The sequence below is a fragment of the Nipponia nippon genome, unplaced genomic scaffold (assembly GCF_047370975.1).
Source record: "Nipponia nippon isolate SJK-2023a ecotype South Korea unplaced genomic scaffold, ASM4737097v1 scaffold_4, whole genome shotgun sequence".
NCBI lineage: Eukaryota > Metazoa > Chordata > Aves > Pelecaniformes > Threskiornithidae > Nipponia > Nipponia nippon.
The window spans coordinates 33,061,674-33,081,210 of NW_028262358.1; the positions used below are offsets into that span (position 1 = coordinate 33,061,674).

At 36.3% G+C, this 19,537-nt stretch overlaps 1 protein-coding gene across 1 annotated transcript in view; it reads left to right on the forward strand.

Annotated features, from left to right (window-relative positions):
- Nucleotides 1-19,537, forward strand: part of KIF6 (kinesin family member 6) — a 170,060-nt gene that overhangs the window by 98,793 nt on the left and 51,730 nt on the right. The window contains exons 14-16 of the mRNA XM_087775455.1: nucleotides 186-220; nucleotides 450-465; nucleotides 14,469-14,571. Coding sequence (XP_087631581.1) covers nucleotides 186-220; nucleotides 450-465; nucleotides 14,469-14,571 — 154 coding nt within the window. The remainder of the gene's footprint in view (nucleotides 1-185; nucleotides 221-449; nucleotides 466-14,468; nucleotides 14,572-19,537) is intronic.

Here is a 19,537-nt window from a genome sequence, read left to right on the forward strand (position 1 = left end):
TTAGACATAAAAGGTGTTCCTCATTCATCGTCCTGGTGTGGATGTACCATGCCCCAAAATTGGATGTGCAAAGAGGTGAAGGTCCAGGTGAATCCCTGGATTGAAGGGGAGAGACTTTGAGGTCTGACTGCAAAGGGTTAGACATACTATGTAGTAAAGAATAATTCATTTTTAACTATTTGAAGATGACATGACTGGCAGTGGGGAGCTCTCACATTCAGTCTTATTAATTTAAAACCTAGACATATCTCTATATTTGAGTGGATATTTTCACAATAATATTAGAAATTAAAGATTGTATTTCAGGTGAGGTTTTTTGTTTGTTTGTTTTGTTTTGTGTAATGCAAATTCTTTTATCTTTTTTTGTAGTGATGCACTTCAAAATGCATAGCAGTGAAGTTTGGGAAAATGACAGACAGAAATTGCACCAATGCTAAATTAAAACTAAGTTTCCAGGCTCATCAGGTGATAGTACTAGTTGGGGAACTTAACATTCCTGTTTTAAATTACATCTTCAATTTAAAACATAGAGAGTTTTAAGTATTGCTTCTAAATCAGATGGGTTGTTAGAATCATATTGGTTGTTTTTTCCAAATGTTTCTCAGTCGTCTGTGAGGAGTGCCTGTGCCAAGAGGAATAAACAAAGATATTTGCTTGAATTCCAGAAATATTTCTGTAATATTAATGAAATTTCTCAAGCATTTTTTATTTCCTTCAAGCAATCTAGAGACACCACAAAAACATAATTGTTATCACATATTACTTTTAGTGTTGAGATAAGCAATGAGATTTTTGCTTGTATAATTTTGTGTTTGTACATTTGTCCTTATACATAGGAAGTCCCAAATTTATCACACACAAGTTTTTAGAGGCCTTTAGCTGATATATAGGATTGGGTGGTGCAATACTAACTTCCATTGATCCTGATAACACTTTAGCCCAACTTCCTTCCATCCTCCTTCACTCAAACATGCACAAACACTTAGGTGTTGGTTTGGTTTGTTGTTTTTTTTTTTATTAACTCAGTTTTTGAACTGCACTGAAACAGGAAGTTATCACATTTTTAGTATTCTATTTGTTATATAACACTAAGAAAAGAATACATCCACATAGTTCACTTTCTGCAGTTGTCCTGTGGCTTTACAATGACAATTTAATTTCTGTTGTTGTGAAATTGCCAGAGCGAAAGTACTGTCATACCTAAAGTAATTAAAGAGGGATATCAGTGAATATAATCAGATGATAGGAACTCTGTTGTCACATTAGGAACTTAGAAGCCTGTAAGTAGATATTCAGTAACAATAATTAATGTCTTATTAATTTATAACCAGAAAGAAAAATCACTTCACAAGCGCTTAGCTGTCATAGAGTGTGTTGTCAGTTCTATTTTTGGTGATAAGAGCAGTATTTCCATTCAGTATACATGATTATTTCTCTGCATAGGTTGATATATTAGTAGAGTCTGATTGCATTTTTATTAAAATGCAACTTTTCAAAGTTTTCTGTAAGCTAATATGTAAAGAAAGCCACAGATCTATATTAGAATTTCTTGAGCCTGAGCTGTATTAAAAGAATGGCAAAAGAAGCATACAGCTGGAGTTTATGTCTCTACCATGCAGTCCCACTTACGTCTAACACATGGCTCCTTCTCACCAGCCTTCCTTGAGGTTATAATAGATACAGCTCCTCTTCCAGCTGAGGTTACTGTCCCTGGCTGCTTATAATTGCCAGACTTCCTGTCCTATCCACCCATCTGGGCTTTTTACTAGATAAGCAAAGACTTGCTATTTAAAATAAATTGATAAATTTTGACTGAAACAAGTTAGGGAGTACTCACATGAACAATTCTGCTAGCCAGTGTGGAAGAGGAGTGGAGATGAATGGCTGGAAAGTTTTATCAGAACCTTTTCTTCTGTGAAATCACAAAAGCAAAATTCTTCAGCAAGCTCAAAATGAAAGTGTGATATATGTCCATGGTTGGAGTTCCCATGTAGCAAGGATATTTTTATGCATTAAAAAGTTATGACAAAAAATACAGGAGTTTGGGGTTTTTTGTTTTGGTTTTGGCTTTTTTTTGGTGGTGCAGACCTCCAAAAGGATCATTCTGCAGGAAGGAATACATGATTTTGTGGATTACAGTAGGCAAAATGAGATGAAATCAAATAGCACTAACTGCAAAGTCATGAGCTTAGGATCTAATGAAAGAGCTGTTGCTTATTAGCTCAATTAACAAGTCATGGGTAAGATGTCATTTAGAATGTCGTGTTTACATCTAAGCACTTTGGATTAAATGAAGAAGCTGAGTCAATAGCTGAAAAGAGCCTTTTTAAGATAATGGAAATGTTGTTTTAAAACAGGACCTTTACTTTTTTAATGAAACCTTTACTTTTTTAATGAAAGTTGCAGGGAAATGTAATTATGAATTATGAAACTATTTGGAGTAACGATCAAGCAGAGAGAAATTATATGTGGTAAATTATAGCAATGATTACTAAATATCAAATTGGTGTGAAGTGGCAATGAATACTATGAGACAATAAATTAGAAGGTTTGTAACGATCACAGGTGAGAAATTTGGAAGCAGCTTTCCAAGCAGGATAATGGAAGTGAGAAAATTTGTTGTGTTATCAAATTGTAAAAAGAATTGTAAGGTAGGAAAGAAATAATCTTGCAGTTAGAAATTAGACTGGGGGTATGAAAATTTTAGGGCTCAACTTGCTGTTGTCTCTGAGAGGATGTTGAAGATTTGATTACTGTTTCTTGATTTGCTTAGCAGAGTGCCACTTCCCCTTGATGAAGACATGCTGACTACTTCTGATGATTTTCTTGTCCTTCATGTGCCTGGAAATGGTTTCCAGGATTAGTTGCTCCATCACCTTCCCAGAGATTGAGGTGACACTGACTGTCCTGTAGTTCCCTGGGTCCTTCTTGCCCTTCTTAAAGACAGGTGTGATACTTACTTACTTACTTTAGTCTTTGGACACTTCTCCCAGTCACCTTGATTGATCAAAGATTATCAAGAATGGCCTCACAATAATATCATCCAGCTTCCTCAGCACTCGCGGGTGCATCCCATCAGGACCCACCGACTTATGTGTGTTCCATTTGCTTAAGTATTCCTTGACCTGATCCTCTTCCATGAAGGCTATGTCTTCCTTAATACAGACTTTCCCCCTGGTCTCTGGGACCTGGGATAACTGAAGGCTGGTCTTGCTAGTAAAGACTGAGGCAAAGAAAGCATTAAGTACCGCAGCCTTTTCCATGTCCTGTGTAACTAGGTCCCCCGCCTCTTTCAGCAGGGGGCCCACGTTTTCCCTAGCCTTCCTTTTGTCACCTAAGTACTTATAGAAGCCTTTCTTGTTGTCTTTGACATTAAGCCATTTTTTCCATGTTGCACTTTATGTAACCCAGTACAAGAATGCAACAGTTAAACATCAACATAAGATCAGTACATATGTCTAATATACAGCTCACATAAAATCAACGTGAACATCCAGTGCCACTGTAAACAACCAATGGCTTCAGTCTTGGCAGGCAAAAGAATTTTAATAAAAACAAAGGGAAGATACCCTATTCTTTGCTTCTCCCTACAAAATGAAAATACTGGGGATGGAAATTATCTATTACTATTGCAAAAGGTCTTGATATAGGTGCATTTTGGTATCCTAGAAATTTGATCAGCTGTTTCTATATTTTTTGTTACAAGGACTGTTACTACTTAAAATCTTTTCCATTTTGATGAATTTATCAGTATTTCCATAGAGCCAGGATTTCTCCTGTTGCAAACAATGATTGCTCATGGCTATAACTCAAAACCATGTGAACTTAAGTAAACTTTCTATGGTATATTAAGAATGTTCAAGTTAAAATTTGTCTTTCTGCTGAAGAAATCTGTTTCTGAGGGTTTCATTCTTAGAGTATTAAAAGTAAATAGTATTAATGTGTTACATAATTTCATTTTTAAAAATGTAATGTGCATGATATCTGTCATTATTGTCAGCAAAAATGGATTTGAATCCTCAGCTATTTGTTTTACTTTATCCTATTTTTAGTAAGTAGTAGGATTTTGGTAAAACTAACTTAAATAAAGCTATAGTTTGCATTTTTAATAAAACATTTTTAATAGAGGCATTCATCACAATGTTTTATTAAAAATGCAAATTAGAGTTTGACCTCCTCAGTCTTCTAGGCTATGCTAACACTGATTCAGAAGGCAAGTACACTTATACTTTTGTTTGGCAAAACTGGTTTAAAAAAAGGATGTATCTAGCATTCAGAATATTTTTTTTTTTTTACAGTGTACAAAGGTTTAGTGTTTCCTTTACAATTTCGTCCTTCAAGATAGGGTTGGTTGTTTTTTGGGTTTTTTTTGCATTAAAAATAAACCAGACATAGTCAAAAGTGTTTTGAAAAGAAGTAAAAAGCCTTTAACAGCTGAGGAAAGTCCAAGTTTTAGCTAAAGGTAGCTAAGAGTTTTGTAAGAACAGTTTGATAAAGTTTTGGAAAGCTGAAGTGAAAATTCAGGAAAGAAGTTAGCCAGTTTGTTTTTATGTATAAGTCCGGGTCCCATTGTTAGCTCCTTTTTTACCTTGGCTCCTATTTCAAAACCATTACAGATAAAAATGGGAAATATATATATATTACAGGTACTGGTAATAACTGCTCTCTTTCTGCATGCACTACCAACTACTTAGGCATACTAAAATGCTCCCATTGTGTAACACAAGCGGCACAATGTGCTTAATTCCATAGAGAATCCAACAACTTATGGTCATGGTAGGTGTTCAAGAGCATGCAGGCACCTGAGCAAAGTTACACGGGTGTTCTTTAAACTTCTGCTGTTGTATGTGCACAGGACTCCCATTTTGACTATGCTGAACTCCTGGAGCTTATGACATGCCTAGAAGCCCTCAGTTCTGAGAAGATTAGTTAAAACTCCTGAAGGCTCAATTTTGTGTGTATATGTAGAGTACAGGTAATATACATTGACTGCTTTGACCACTGTTATTTAAAACATCAGCAATGACGTGAGAAAGAGGGGATGCTGTCTGTAATGTAGCAGTTACAGGACTTGTTCAGGAAGGGAGAAAATGCTTCTTCAGTAGCTGAGTGCTTGAAATTTAGTGTGGTCATTGCTGAGGAATAACATGCCTAATTACTTTTTAAAATCTGGACATTAGCACGCAATAGACTACCCTGTTCATTCTCAGAGGCAAACTCCAATAAAGGTTCAACAGAGCAAGAATCAAAGTTCATTTTTTTACAATAAAGTTTCACTCATTTCTTAGTTGTTAATTTTCAGCTGCCAAAAGGAATAAGCAACGGTATTGGTAAAGCTCATTCATCTTGAATATAAATAGATACATTCATTTAGACAGCAAATTTTAAAATTAGCCAAGCTAGGTTGTTGACTGGTGAGAAGAGGTAGCTTACCACGGAGTGTATCTCATGGTTTCTCCTCTCAACCCTCTACCTCAGCATACCTCATTCTTTTGGTGCTGGAGTTCCTGCTGAAAAAAAAAAAAAAAAAAAAAAAAAGACCAATTTCTCATGAAGTGGCTCCTGCACTCCTGTAGTTATAGCCTGAAATATTAAGATAGCCCCAAGCTGGTTCTAATTGATGATGTACCCACTACAGACATTTTTTTCTTGTCTACCTAAGATATAATGCATACAGACTTCTACTTCAGAAAACCTCAGTATCTTAATAAAGAATAAAGCTAAAATGTAATATGAAATTAAAAGTACAGTAAGTTTCCAAAACCAGATTGATGTTTATAACAAGTCATTTTTTCTCTGCTAAACTGCTCTGAAAATGAAATATGCCTCTTTTGTGGTTTATGTTGTTACCGGCAAGATTGGTGGTGGAGACGATTCTCCAGGCACCAAAAATACATGCAGATCTCTACAGATGTCCCTAACAAAAAACTTCACTTGCATTTGGTCCAAGCTGTCATGACTCCATTGATGTAGGCTGTCATTTGGTAGAGCTCCTAAAATATTCTTATCCCACCATTCAGAGCCATTTTTCTAAAATTGAGAAAGATATATGGAAAAGGAGAATTTAAATACTGTATCTATCACTCAAGAAGGTGTAGAACATGTAAATGAGGCAAATTTTGTTGATAGTATTCTATCTCTTTTTAAACATGTTGGTCTAGTTGAAAAAGGCAGACAAGTTTTTGAACATAAAAGCCCTTTTTCAGGTCTAAAACAACATGCAACATGGCAAATACATGAAGGATGTCAAAACACATACATTTAATTTGCAATTACTCAGTCTTAACTGAGATCTTCATCTTAAGTACTGTAGTCTAATTTAAAGTTGATAGGTGACTCAAGTGCCTAATGTATTGGCCCTTATATTTAGTAAGATTTTTACAACTGCATCAGCTGCTGAAGGGAATAGATTTAGACTCCTACAAAGAGAGGGAAATGCACAGTCTATTTCTAATATCCAGTGTTTAATGTAAACTGCAAAATGGAGTGTAAGATATATGTCCTGTTTTATGAGAGGTTATCTGAAATGTGTGATTCTGGCATAGGCAAAAGTGAATCTTATTTGTTTAGAAGTGGCAGCACCGTTGGGTGGGTCTCCTAAAGTTCTTGTGGGTTTGACTTCATATTTTCCTTTGTATTCACCCCCTGAGCTTCTGCCAAGCCTACCATGCTTCATTTCAGGCTCTCTCTTTGTACCTACTAATTAAGGACTTTCAATGTGTGTATGTATTATATAATCAAATATGACCTCACAGGCAGCTTTAAAGAAGTAAATGGTTACAAATAGTAGCTGAAAATTATTTTTTCTCTTTTGAGACATACAAGCTGTCATACATGAAATGTAAAACATTTCTACAATAATATTGGTATCAGAACATGAGAAAAACTTGATTGTATCAATAGATACACTACTTCATTCCTTACTGCTGGTATTTGCAAACATTCATGCTAAATAGCCTCTAACTGTGCCCTCAGCTCCTCTGCTCCCACTTTGAATTTAATAACACTGCTGCCCATTGGCTTTTTAAAGAAAATATAAAACCATAACTAGGTAACATAAAAGTAGTCACACTGTAAATCATTAATGCTAGTGCAGATATTCTACAGCATCTTGAAGCCATGTAATGTAATCTGAGAAATTATTAGAATCCGTAACTGACAGAAACGGAGTCAGACCAAACCAGTCCTTTTAATTAAGTCTAGCACATCCTAGGAAAATACGGACGCTGAAGGTGATGATGGTATATTAAGTTGCTATTAACAGTTTTCTTTTGTCCTGTAATTCTCACTGGCATTGTGCTTTGCAATGTTTGACAGGTAGACAAACTAGTATACTAGTTTTCCAGAATAGGAAAATGAGAGAAAGAGATTTCAATAGTTTGAATCTTGTCACATTGAGATCACTCTAAGGTTCAATCTAGTATCAGACTTACCACATGTCAGTAAGGAACCTAAAATTTCATTTCTGGCTATCATTTGGCACTAAAGTTCAAGTGGCTTTTGTTGGAAAAGTAGAGCTAGTAAAAACAGAGCTGGGTCAATATGAAAAATATTTTTCTTACCTGTACTGTTACCTGAGATTTCTTAAAACAAGGAAACTGGAGAAAGTCAACATGATTAAATTCAGCTGTCATATCCCATTTGGAGTTTTGTTGTTGTTCTGTGGTCTTGGACAGTCTTAAAATGGTCAATTTCATCTTGTTTTAAATGAAGTTTATACTTCATTTAACCTTTGTTTTTGAAATACAGTTCAATATTTGCCTTACTACTCCTGCAGAGGAATATTAATTAATGTAAAAACCTACTCCTAATGGGATTCTTGTAAGTGGTTGGGGTTTTTTGGTTTTGTTGTTGGTTTTGTTGTTGTTTTTTTTTTAAACATTCCAGTTGAACTTTATAAAAATTGACTTTTACAAAATTGACATTGTATATAACATTTCATTTTTGTTCTTTTATTTTATTAATCTTAAAGCAATCCGAGTTTTAGTGATCACATATCCTCTATCAATACTCATTGCAGTAGAAATGGTACTTGTCTTTGATTTGTGTCCGACATACTCCTGTAGAAGTTTGTTCTTTGCTGTTAGGCATTTGCAGTGTTTAATTTAGTGGTGATTTCTCTTCTGTTTATAAATTATTTCAACATATATGGAACAGTTTGTCTTGTCAATCAATTAATTTTATGTGGATAAAATAACCCATATGTGGTAAATAACCCGTGCACCAATTAACTCAAGGGCTTGCACAGTAGAAATTTTCACTTGTGGAGTGCAGTCTGACCTGCCTAGATCAATGTTCAGTACCACAATAAACATGCTCATAATCTCAAGAAACTGTTCATTTTACCCTCTTCCTCCCCTGTGAATTAGCAAAGAAACTCCAGAGCCAGAGAAATTAAATTATGCCCATGTTTTAGTTAGTTCATTGAGTCTGAATATTCCGGTTTTCCTTCAAGGCTTTGAACTTTCCCAAATGTTTTGCAGTTCAACACTGCGGGGGTATCATGAGTGCTGGTTTTGGCTGGGATAGAGTTAATTTTCTTCATAGGAGCTAGTATGGGGCTGTGTTTTGGATTTGTGCTGGAAACAGTGTTGATAACACAAAGATGTTTTTGTTGCTGCTGAGCAGTGCTTACACAGCATCAAGACCTTTTCTGCTTCTCACCCCACCCCACCAGCAAGCAGGCTGGGGGTGCACAAGAAGCTGGGAGGGGACACAGCCGGGCCAGCTGACCCCAACTGACCAAAGGGATATTCCACACCATATGATGTCATGCTCAGCATACAAAGCTGGGGGAAGAAGGAGGAAGAGGGGGACATTCAGAGTTATGCCATTTTGTCTTCCCAAGTAACCATTATGCATGATGGAACCCTGCTTCCCTGGATATGCTGAACACCTGCCTGCTGATGGGAAGGAGTGAAGGAATTCCTTGTTTTGCTTTGCTTGTGTGCACGGCTTTTGCTTTACCTCTTAAACTGTCTTTATCTCAACCCACGAGTTTTCTCATTTTTACTCTTCTGATTCTCTCCTCCATCTCACCAAGGGGGAGTGAGCGAGTGACTGTGTGGTGCTTAGCTGCTGGCTGGGGTTAAACGATGACAGTGAGCAACCTTGTTTTATGTCCTTCCCATTTTTGAATTGCAGTCTAATGAAGGTAGCCATATGTAATACATATGCTTTCCGTGAAGAATTTAGCTGAGTTTACAGTGGGGAAGTATTTGTTGTATATTGGTCTTGGCTTTGTTTTCCTATTTTTAAGTATTTATTCTTTGTTGATTCATTATTCCCAAGCTCTGTTACATCTACATTTTTCTACTCTGAACAGATGGCTCTGATATCTCGAGGCATCCTGGTAAAGATGTAATGAATTATGCTTACATGCAAACACTTCTAATACCTTAGTTGTATTACAAAATCTTACCAAATAATTTGCCTTTAGTTTAGTTTGGAAGTGTCCACAGTTCCCTTTTTATTATTTGATAATAAGTGGAAATACATAATAGCACAAACATGTTGACAGTCTTCATAAACATGAAGACTCACAATTCATACCAGCTGCCCTCCTGAAATTGTTCAGACAACCCTCACTTGCTTGAGAGCCTCCCTTGAGCCAGGGGGACTTTCTGCTCCTATTGATTTCAGTGGAAGCGCCGGCAATTCTTGTCCAATAGAGCACTTAGTAGGAATGGAAAGTCAAAGTCTTCTACTGTGAAAATGTAGTTTCTGCAAAACAGATATGTGGGCAGATATGTGGACAGATGCCTTTCTCATCAGAATACATGGTCTGAACAGCTATTCCCAAGAGTTTGCTTTTGTTAACAGTCTTAATGTTCCTTCCTCAGAACAGCTCAGCTTGCAACCTTAGTTCTTCTCTCCTGGAGAGTTGTTTCCAATTCTTTTTGCAGGTTAAACTGGCAGCCTCCAGCATGAGGGCTGCTAGAACCCCCCTGGAGTTCTCATACCAGGACCAAAATCTTGTTACAAGGGGGGTGGGGGGGGTGGGGTTGTGAGGAGACACTGTGATTCTGCTTTCTGACAGAGAAGATATCGATTTCGTGCTATTGTTTGGTAAATTTTACCAGACTTAACTGAAGAGCAATGTAAATGTTTTCTGTGTGTTTCACACATTAAACTTTATGAAGGTCTTCTCCCTCTGAGCAATAAACCCTTTTTCAACAAACAAACCAAAAAACAGAAGGTGGCCAGACTCAGCACTCTGGAAGTGCTATTTCCAGTCTTGAAATCTTTATGAAAAAACACTAAAATGAAGTCCTTAAAAATTGTCCAGTATTTATATACTGGGATCACTAAAGCAAGCTGCAATAGGATTTGTGGGTATTGGATACATTTAAAAATCAGCATGGTTATTTAAATATGTACAACCATGTTTGATCGCTTGTGGCAACAAAATAAGGGTCTAAGTTTATACACTTGCATGCTCTTACCTACTCAGATAGAGTCCTTGAGTAATCCCAGTGGATACTATTTAACTTAAAAATAGCATTCAGCCCTATAATTTCTCTGCTGGCAGTTGAGCCTCCAGTGCCACACTATACCCGACATGTTACTTTAACTTATTTTCCTAGTTAAAGTTTGTGAGGCACTAAACAGTTGTTGTTTGGGGTGGCTGTAAATAGCATTTGTACATGTAATGGCACAGAATAAATGATTTCTAAAGTAGTTAGTGATAGAATAGGGTGCATAATATGTGTCAGGAGCTTTGCTGATATGCAGGCTTCCACATGCTGTAGGGGTACAGCTGAGTCTTGAAATTGCTTTGATCTTTTCATGTCACCTCAAAAAGTAATCAGCCACATCCAAAACCCTTATTACATTTTCGCTCAGTGTATTTTGAGTTATTACTGATTTCAAGAGTTTAGCCCCTTATCAATACTACAGCAAGCTTTCTATTTCTTGGTCATTTCAGATCTTGTTGCTCTAGTTCAGAGCTTGTGAGTCATCATTGTCATTCTGTTTTCTGACTTACCCAAGTTCAGTGGGACAGCAGTAGTTTTCACATTTTAAGAGAGGAACCTATTGAACCGAAAGTTTTTGTTTAATGTGAAAGTTGGTGGAGTGCACTGGATAGGATTACAGACTGAAATCAGACCTTCAATGAGAACATTCTTAAGCATTCAAATTTAGAATGTGGATCAAACCTGAATTTTCCCAAAATTTCAGCTGTTTGAATTTGCTGTAAAATATTGATGAGTTTGCTGTAAATTTCACATTCTGAGTTGGACGTTTTTGTGAGTGTTTTAAAATTAAAGCCAATTTACACAACCTAACAGGAAAGGTATAATTAAAATAAGTTGATACAAAATTTATCACTTTTCAATGCAACCCTGTCACCTGGCGTTTCATGAATGTGATTGCAGAAAAATTTTATGCTTTTTCCGATGATCCGAGTTATTTTTATGGTAATGATTATTCCAGTTCACGTTGTAATGACTTGATGACATGTGTTTCCTGGTTCTCATCCTGTAGGATATGATGATTCTTCCTTAGATAAGAATTTGCAAATATTTATTTTGTAACACTATGCCACAGTATTAAAGAGGGAGAGGAGAAATTGTTTGGCCTGTAAGAGTAAAAGAAATTGTTTTCTACAAGTCTAACAGTTTTAGCTGAACTGTTCAACTACCTTGCCAAAAATGTGTTATCATCAATGGTTTCTTCTCTCAATTCTGCTTTTATTCATATCATGTGTATATTGCTATACATAGGTTTCAATTTACAGCTAAAGAAAAACAGAAATTCAATAGCACCTTGTTTTAAAAGAACATATAGCTTATTTGCTTGAATTAGGCCCAGGAGAAACAGCATGCCAATAATGTTAGTGCACCTTTGCACTTGGAGGCCATTTGAAAGAAGGTGAAGCTACTTTATGAGATTATAGATTATTGAAGGAAATGTGAACAGCATGATTGAAGATACAACATCAACTATGGAGAAGGAATAATCTTCATTACTGAGCAGAATGAAAACACAATCACTCCATCAAGCTTCCAATGCTTCTTGCAGTCTTTTACTAGTATTAACATTGCTATATTCCCTTGTTATCATCCTAAATGTCTGTCATTACCCACAGGCTGCAACGTTCTTCTGTAGCTGTTTTATGCTCATGTTACGCTGAGGTACAATCTTAATGGTCCTTTTTAAGCTCCTTGCCTTAGATACCTTCTTCAGAACGTGATTGTTTACTACTTCATGTATTTCTGTATTTTCTTAAAATGGACTGTATAAAACAGAAAATTTCCCGTTCCCAAGAGTTCTGGGGATCTATTTTTGTGTGCTTTGTTTGGCTGTACAAATCTGCTGCCTCCTAATGTAGCACTGGAAAATGATTATAAGATTACCTTTAATTTTGGTTGATGCATTTCTGCCAGGCAGAAGCAATAATCAGTGTAATAGTTTTGTTTTCCAAACTTACTTCTACTGTTTTTACTTCTACTGTCAAAGGCAGCACATTGCCAGAAGGGTTAAATATTTTACATTGCAGTGTTACGTATGAGTAAGGGTGTTTTGTTGTTTATTTTAGGCTCAGCCATGAATTTTGTCCAGGATTACTGCACTTAATAGAAACTTTTTCTGCAACAAAAGCAATTCTAGAGGGTCAATTCAGGTTGCATATTAAAATTAGTGCTAGTGATGGGATGAATGTGCTATAAAATTCTGCTTGCAAAGCTGTTTGTTTTTCTTCAAGGCAAGCATGAAACATGAACGTTATATTCTCAGGCCATCATCACAGAAAAATATATTTTCCTAAATCCTCTCCCTCCTTTGGATCACACAGCAGTAAAGACTGCGCTGTATCTTTCTTCGATTTTCTTATTCAAAAAGGGTGGAGCATTTCTGCGTGCTTTGCCATTCAAACATTCCTGGTGGTTCTATTTTCAACTCAAAATTTTTAAATTAGTAACAGATGTGCTGATTATTTTGACTGAAACAGAGGGCAATTTTTTCTACTATATTTTGAGTAAAGTTTTTTAAGCTTTACTGATTATTGAACCCTGAATGCTAGTTTTTGTTAGCAGCCTTCACTCCAAACAATATCTTACACCACAGAAATCTCACTGAAGTCGGTGGGGAGTAATCCTGATCTTATAAGTATGATGAGGAGCAGCAGAACATATTTGGAATGGCTATAAAATGCAGCTTACGGAGCTAGAACCCAATAAGGTGTAGCATCCCAGTATTGCATATCCCAACCTGTTTAGGTATGTTTTGTTAAAGTTTCATCCCCACTTACACCAAAATTGCAAAGCAGGTAGCCCAGAAAATAATTGGCATACATATGTTTTTGGTAATGCTGGTCCATTGGCACAAAACGTATAGAAAACTCTTGCACAGCAGAACTCCCAGGAAACTTTATAGCTCTTGTGCACAATGGATTTGGGGGTCTTGATAGCTCTGAAGCAGGAAGGAAGGCCTGTAAGTAGGATAGAAGAAAGACTCTAGAGGAAAGAAAAACTGAGGAGAATCAAATTCCAATTTAAGGAATATAATTTTGAGGTTTAAGTTGCAACCATGAGGTTGAATTAGAGGTGGAGCTATTTTGCATTTTTCACACAGTTTGAGTGTGAGATTCCTCTGCTCCTGAACTATCTTCATTACTGTAATTTATTTAAGTGCAAGCCTCATCCTTTCTCTTTGCTTATTTATTGAAGTATATGTCCTCGTGATAACACAGATGCTGGTGTAATCTTTCATTCTCCTTAAGCCTTTAAATTTTTTTGTTAATGACAATACAGATGCATGATTTCTTACCTGGTTCTGTAGATCATCTAGCAATGAGAACTGATAAATAATACAGACTGTAATACTTTTCTGTAGTGATTTTTAAAAAGATTTGAAGGCCAAATAGGTCTTGACCTTCTGGCGCACAAAAGGAAAAAAACACAGTGTTAAAAATGTAAAAGGCAGGAACCAACCATTTTTGTAGGTACAATACCTGCTTCATTTAAAAGGAGATGAAAAACATTCACTAAGGAGGATGAAACTTATACATCATTAAAAGAAGCCTGAATTTTTTTCTTCCAAGAATACTGAAAATATTTAAGGTGTGTTTAGGGGCCAATATGAAACAGGGATGAAGAAATATAGAAGCAAATTGCAGTTTGCTATTGTGAAAATACCTCTGGCTCACACTTAAGAATATTTCACATATTTTAAATTTTCAAAGTTTGGTTTTACTTATGAACATTTTACGTTGTCGTGAGAAATTATGCAGCCCAAGCATTCAGACTTCAGAGAAGTAAAGTTAAATGAAATTAATTTGTGGGATAAGAGAAATCTTTTGTCAAAAATGCTTTCCCATTGGTGGAACACTGAACTTAGTCTTCTGGGTGCTTTAAGACGCCTGGGCTGACTTGCTATATTTGTCTAAATAGGAGTTAAATAAATACAAAATGTCTGTCTTTTGATGACTCTAAAGTAGTTCCCTGTTGTTTTTTTTCTTGGGGCAGGAGGAAAGATGTCACTTGGATGTCAGGAAGCTTTTGAAGTTTTCAAGCAGGACTATGCTGACAGTATAACCATTGAGGACAGCAAGCAGCTTCTAAAACAGAGGTGAGTGTCACAGCAAGATACAGCTGGAGGCAGACATCTGAGAGTTCATTATGAGTCTGGGTAGGAATGTGTAATTTTACACCAGACATCCCAGGCTTCTATTGAGAACTTGGTACAGAAACTTCGCCATTTCTTACTGGAGATATTTCGTATGCAGAAGGCATTGAGTAGCGACAGAATAAAAGTCTGGATAGAGTATGAAAGTGGCATGAGGAATCTTAGTGCATCTTTCCTCTGGTTTTATTCATCTTATCTTCATAGCCATGTTGAAGCAATGTGGTAAATGGCATTCATGATCATGAATTATCTAGAGGAAGTAAGATCCATGTGACTGAATCAATTACTGCAATTTCCATTGTCAAAAATGCTTTACTGGCTTTGGCACTGAGTTGGACAGTAAGCTAGGAGATGTTTAACATATGCTTTTGTCTGTTGTTCCTAACTTGTTTGCCAAGTGATTTTAGTTTCTCTCTGCCAGTTTTGCACTCAAAAACAGAAATAATACTTTCGTCCCTCACATTTATTGTTAATGCTTGCAAAACACTTCAAAATCATCTGGTGAAGAGGGTGAGAATGGCAAAACATTGAAAACATGAATTTTCATAAAGCAGATGTTAAACATCTCAGAAATTAAGCCACCATCACTTGTCCATGTTGATTGGACAACAGTACTGTTTCAGTGTCAGTTTTTCAAGTGTTAACCCTCCTTGTACTGCAAGAGAAATACAAGGTTTTGAGATTAAAGATGCCAAAAGCAGATCTCTCAGTCTACCCTTGTAACTAACATTTCCCCTAACAGCTTTTTTTTTTCTTTTTCCTTTTTTTTTTTTTTGTCCTGGGGTTTTCTCCTTCTCCAGGTTTCTCCTGCTTTCTTCTGCTTTCTTAATAACACAATTTTCCACTTAATAGGCACGAAAGACATTGTTTTCAGGGTCACTGAGTCTTATGCTCATTTACTTCAGTGAAATTGAGGTAAGAAATGATCTCCACATCGCTGTGACTTATTGAAGATCTTGCTATTTATCACTTTTCTGAACCGGTTAACTTTCTACCTGGGTCTATAACTTAGCCACAGGGACACAAATTGCCAAGGTATTAGATGTATGTAAGAATTTATCCATGTAAATTGGATGTTTAGTAATGCCTTTCTTCTGATCAATATATCAGATGATGCCACATCACTGCATCACTGCATAAATGATTACACTGCAATCATTTCTGGCATTGCTGTCTATTAAGCAGAACAATTCATGGTCACAGCATGATAATGGGAGCAATACAGTTCTGAGCCATGCCCTGAATTTCCTCTAGTTAATCACAATTCTTCCATATTTTCTCTGTTTGTTATTACTATGAAGCAAACCAGTATTTCCTTCTGGTTTCAGAACATGTAATAGAGATGGGCAGAACCCACAAAGTTTAACATCAGATTTGCTTTCCCTAAAGAACAAAGAGATTCAGACTAATGCATTGGGCAACCCCTCTCTAATATGCATCAGCTGATTGCTGAAATCAGTGCTAATGTGAATGTTGATACCCTGGAGCAAGACAGTTTTCCCCTGCCATTTGCAGTCATTTTTAGCAAAGATGCCTATAGCTCCAAGTTTACTGAGTTCATTAAAATGGATTTATATCAAGTCCAGTCTGTAATTTGGAATGCAGCCTCTGAACTACCAGTTACACAAAAGCTCTGTTACCCAGCCAGGGTTCAAATTGCACAGGAAGAAGAGTGTGGACACCACATGTTTAAAGGTTACCATAACTTCCCTTTATATGTAGGCCTCTCATGTTAATAATTTTGTTTATAGTTGTGTAACCACTTCTGTCATACCACAAAAAGTATTTTGTTCACAAATTACTTATTTTTAGCTGTCTTATTTTTTCCTTGGGGTATTTTGGGTAGATTTTCTTGGCTTGCTAATTATATCATTCTTATATTAATTGAATGGTGAACTGTCAGTGAGCCTAGTTGGAAGTTTGACTGTGAAGGTCGCAACTGTTGCTTGGGCTGTGAAATTATTCGTATAGATGTGAATATACATAGTCATACATATACTATATATGTATATTTTTTCTATAACGACCTGTGTGTAAACAATCAAATGTAATCAGTTGATTAAATCAAATACTGAAAAGCATTTGTCATCTTTAAAAAAAAACATATATAAAAAATACTGGTTTTAACAAAAGACTTTTCACCTACTACTTCAGAGCTCTTTACAGGGGCAATAGCTCAGTACTGTAACTCAGTACCATCTCTGGATTTAAAAAGTGGGGAAACTTATATAGTTAAGGATAATTTCTCTCTGAAACTCATTTACTGACTTACTGTTCAAGTGAAAGACAATCTATTCAAGCTATCCTATTAGGACAGTTGCCTATGGGAAGCGGGTGTGTAAGATAGAAAAGGTGATCTTCTACAGCTTAGTTTGCAGTTAATACAAAGGAATTCTTTTCCATATTTCTTCTGTACATTAGTAACTGCTGCCCTGCTTAAAAAAATCTGTGTTTATGCCCAGACAGAATCAGATTTCTGCAATTTGGACTTCCTATACTTGACTTCCAGAGAACTTAATAATATCCTGTTTCTCAATTCAACCATGTTCTCTTAGCATTGTTTCTCTGAGGAGGAGAAAAATGCATCTCATTTTCTGGTGAAATATACTACCAAGAAATCTTCCCTGCTGAGCCACTCCAATGTAATATTGCCTACTGCATGAAGCTTTTAAATCCCATCCTAGTCACTGTTTCCAGTAGTAAAATTCTACTGAGCTTACAGATGCGATGTAAAACTAGTTTCCATTTTGTTGTTCTCCATTAATTTTTTCCACTTTCTTCTTTCCTCGCTTTCTGTGTTTCAGCTGGTTAGCAGCTGACTTGTTTTTTCAGTACCTATGGATGAGTTTCACAGAAAAGATGAGTTTCACTTAGGTCACTTCTGTTGTAATTTCTAATAATTCAAAATGAGTGAATGTTCATTTAATTCACTAAATGTCTCTGTTCTCTCATTAGGCAGCCTCTGCGTTTGTCTTGGTTTACATTATGAGTTAGAGATTTGTTTTTCAAAATGTTTACTTTTTAATTACTGGCATTTGCATTCAAAGAGTGAAATCTTTGCAAAAACTCTTGTTCCACTAAAATTAGTGGCTAAATTCTCTTTGAGGTTTCAATGGAACATTTGTCTTGTAGGTAATAGAAGCCATGATTTGGCAACTTCAGCCTTTCTGTGGAGTGGTCTCCATGTAAGATACACATGAACTCTTTTCAGCTAACAGTATAATTGTTCACTCATCACTGTTCTTAGCAATATCACCTTTATGCTAGATATCACCTTTGTATTAGAGGAGTATCAAAAATAGCCTTTTCCCTTTCAATATTAGAGTCAAATCTTATGTCTTTATATGGTTTATTTTGTTTGACTATGATTCATAGTCACAGATGGAATTTGTTGGACTGTCATAAATTAATGCCAAATTTCAGTTTATGTTATTGTGCCAGTTTATAAACTGTGGTGTTTGAGAAACAGATGCATGGCCCATTCAACTATTGGCAGTAACCTGTGAATAAGGGCCAGATAGATAGCTGGCTTCAACTTGTCTAGCTAAATCTCTTTGTGAACACGAATCAGAGTCAATAGTCAACAGGAGATTTGCCTCAGGAATTACTAAGTAATTGATGAACTTAGTATTTGGCTCATGGGAGCTGAGGGAAAGAAAGAGAGAGGTACTTTGCAGTGTTTCCCTGTGATCTTTACACAATCTTCAAGGCCGGCTTGGGTGCTCTTAAGTCAACACCAGTGGAAAAAGCTTATATAAACGTCTCACAGATGCTTCAAAGGCTTCTGCCTTCTTTATGTAAGAAACAGTAAGCGCTGAGGAACGCTGCAGCTTCAGCCATTTAGCCATGTTGAATTCAGCCCTGAAAGCAACTGTTCATGAGCAGATATGAATGCTGGCACCTGAAATTCTAACTTGTTCCAGTTTTACAGGGAAATGGGCTAATTGAGAAGAGGCAATTTTTCAAACCCTGCCTCCTCAGGGGAAAGTCATATTTCTTGACTCTGTTTTGCCATTATTTGAGTTAGACAGAAATACAGTTTGTGGATGTCTTCGGTTACTTTGGCTAGACCAAGACTCTTCCAGATCAGCTGAATTGTTGCTTAACAATTAAGTATTACAGTTCTGCCTCCACATTCAGCAAGGTTCAACTTGTACACATCCAAGTAACAATTTAGAATTTCATGTCAAGCCTAATGTCCTACAAAAAATGTTATAATGCAACAAATCATCCTTCTACATTTTAAACTATTACTGTTTAGAATATTACAATGGATATTTCCTTGAACAAGCCTCAGTTCTCTCAGAGACTCTTCAGGCTTTGCCATTGTACATTAAATTGACTGTCATTATTTTTACAGCAGAATATACTTGGCATTTGAAAGCCTGATATGTATGCCATTTGTCCTAAACAGTTTCATATAGTACTGAGTTAAAGAAGTGTAAGAGAATAATTACGACAGCAACTGCTGTAAAAGATCAGAAACCCAACAGAAAATAGCACAAAAGGAGAAGGCATCAAGCTCTAGCAGACTGTAGGGGATGCAGAGAATATAAGTGAATTTGTAAGGCTCTGTAGGCAGCTGTTTTTTAAGGATATACTTAGATATGATACATTTCCTAAGGAGCGAGGCATACAGTGAGCAGCATGCTTAATAACACTGAAGTGAGCATCACTGCAACACCATGTTGCAAGCTAAAAAAGAAACTTCTGATCATTAGAATATTTCACATACCACGTGAAGATTTGATTATTTGAATATAATGAGGAAATGGTCAGCGAATTAATTTGGAACAGACCTGGTGGGAACTTCACATTTTAAAAAAACTCATTTCCATTCTTGATATGAGGTCAAGCTATTTGCATACCACAAAAAGGGAGTTTCCAAAGCCTGATTCATTGATTTGTT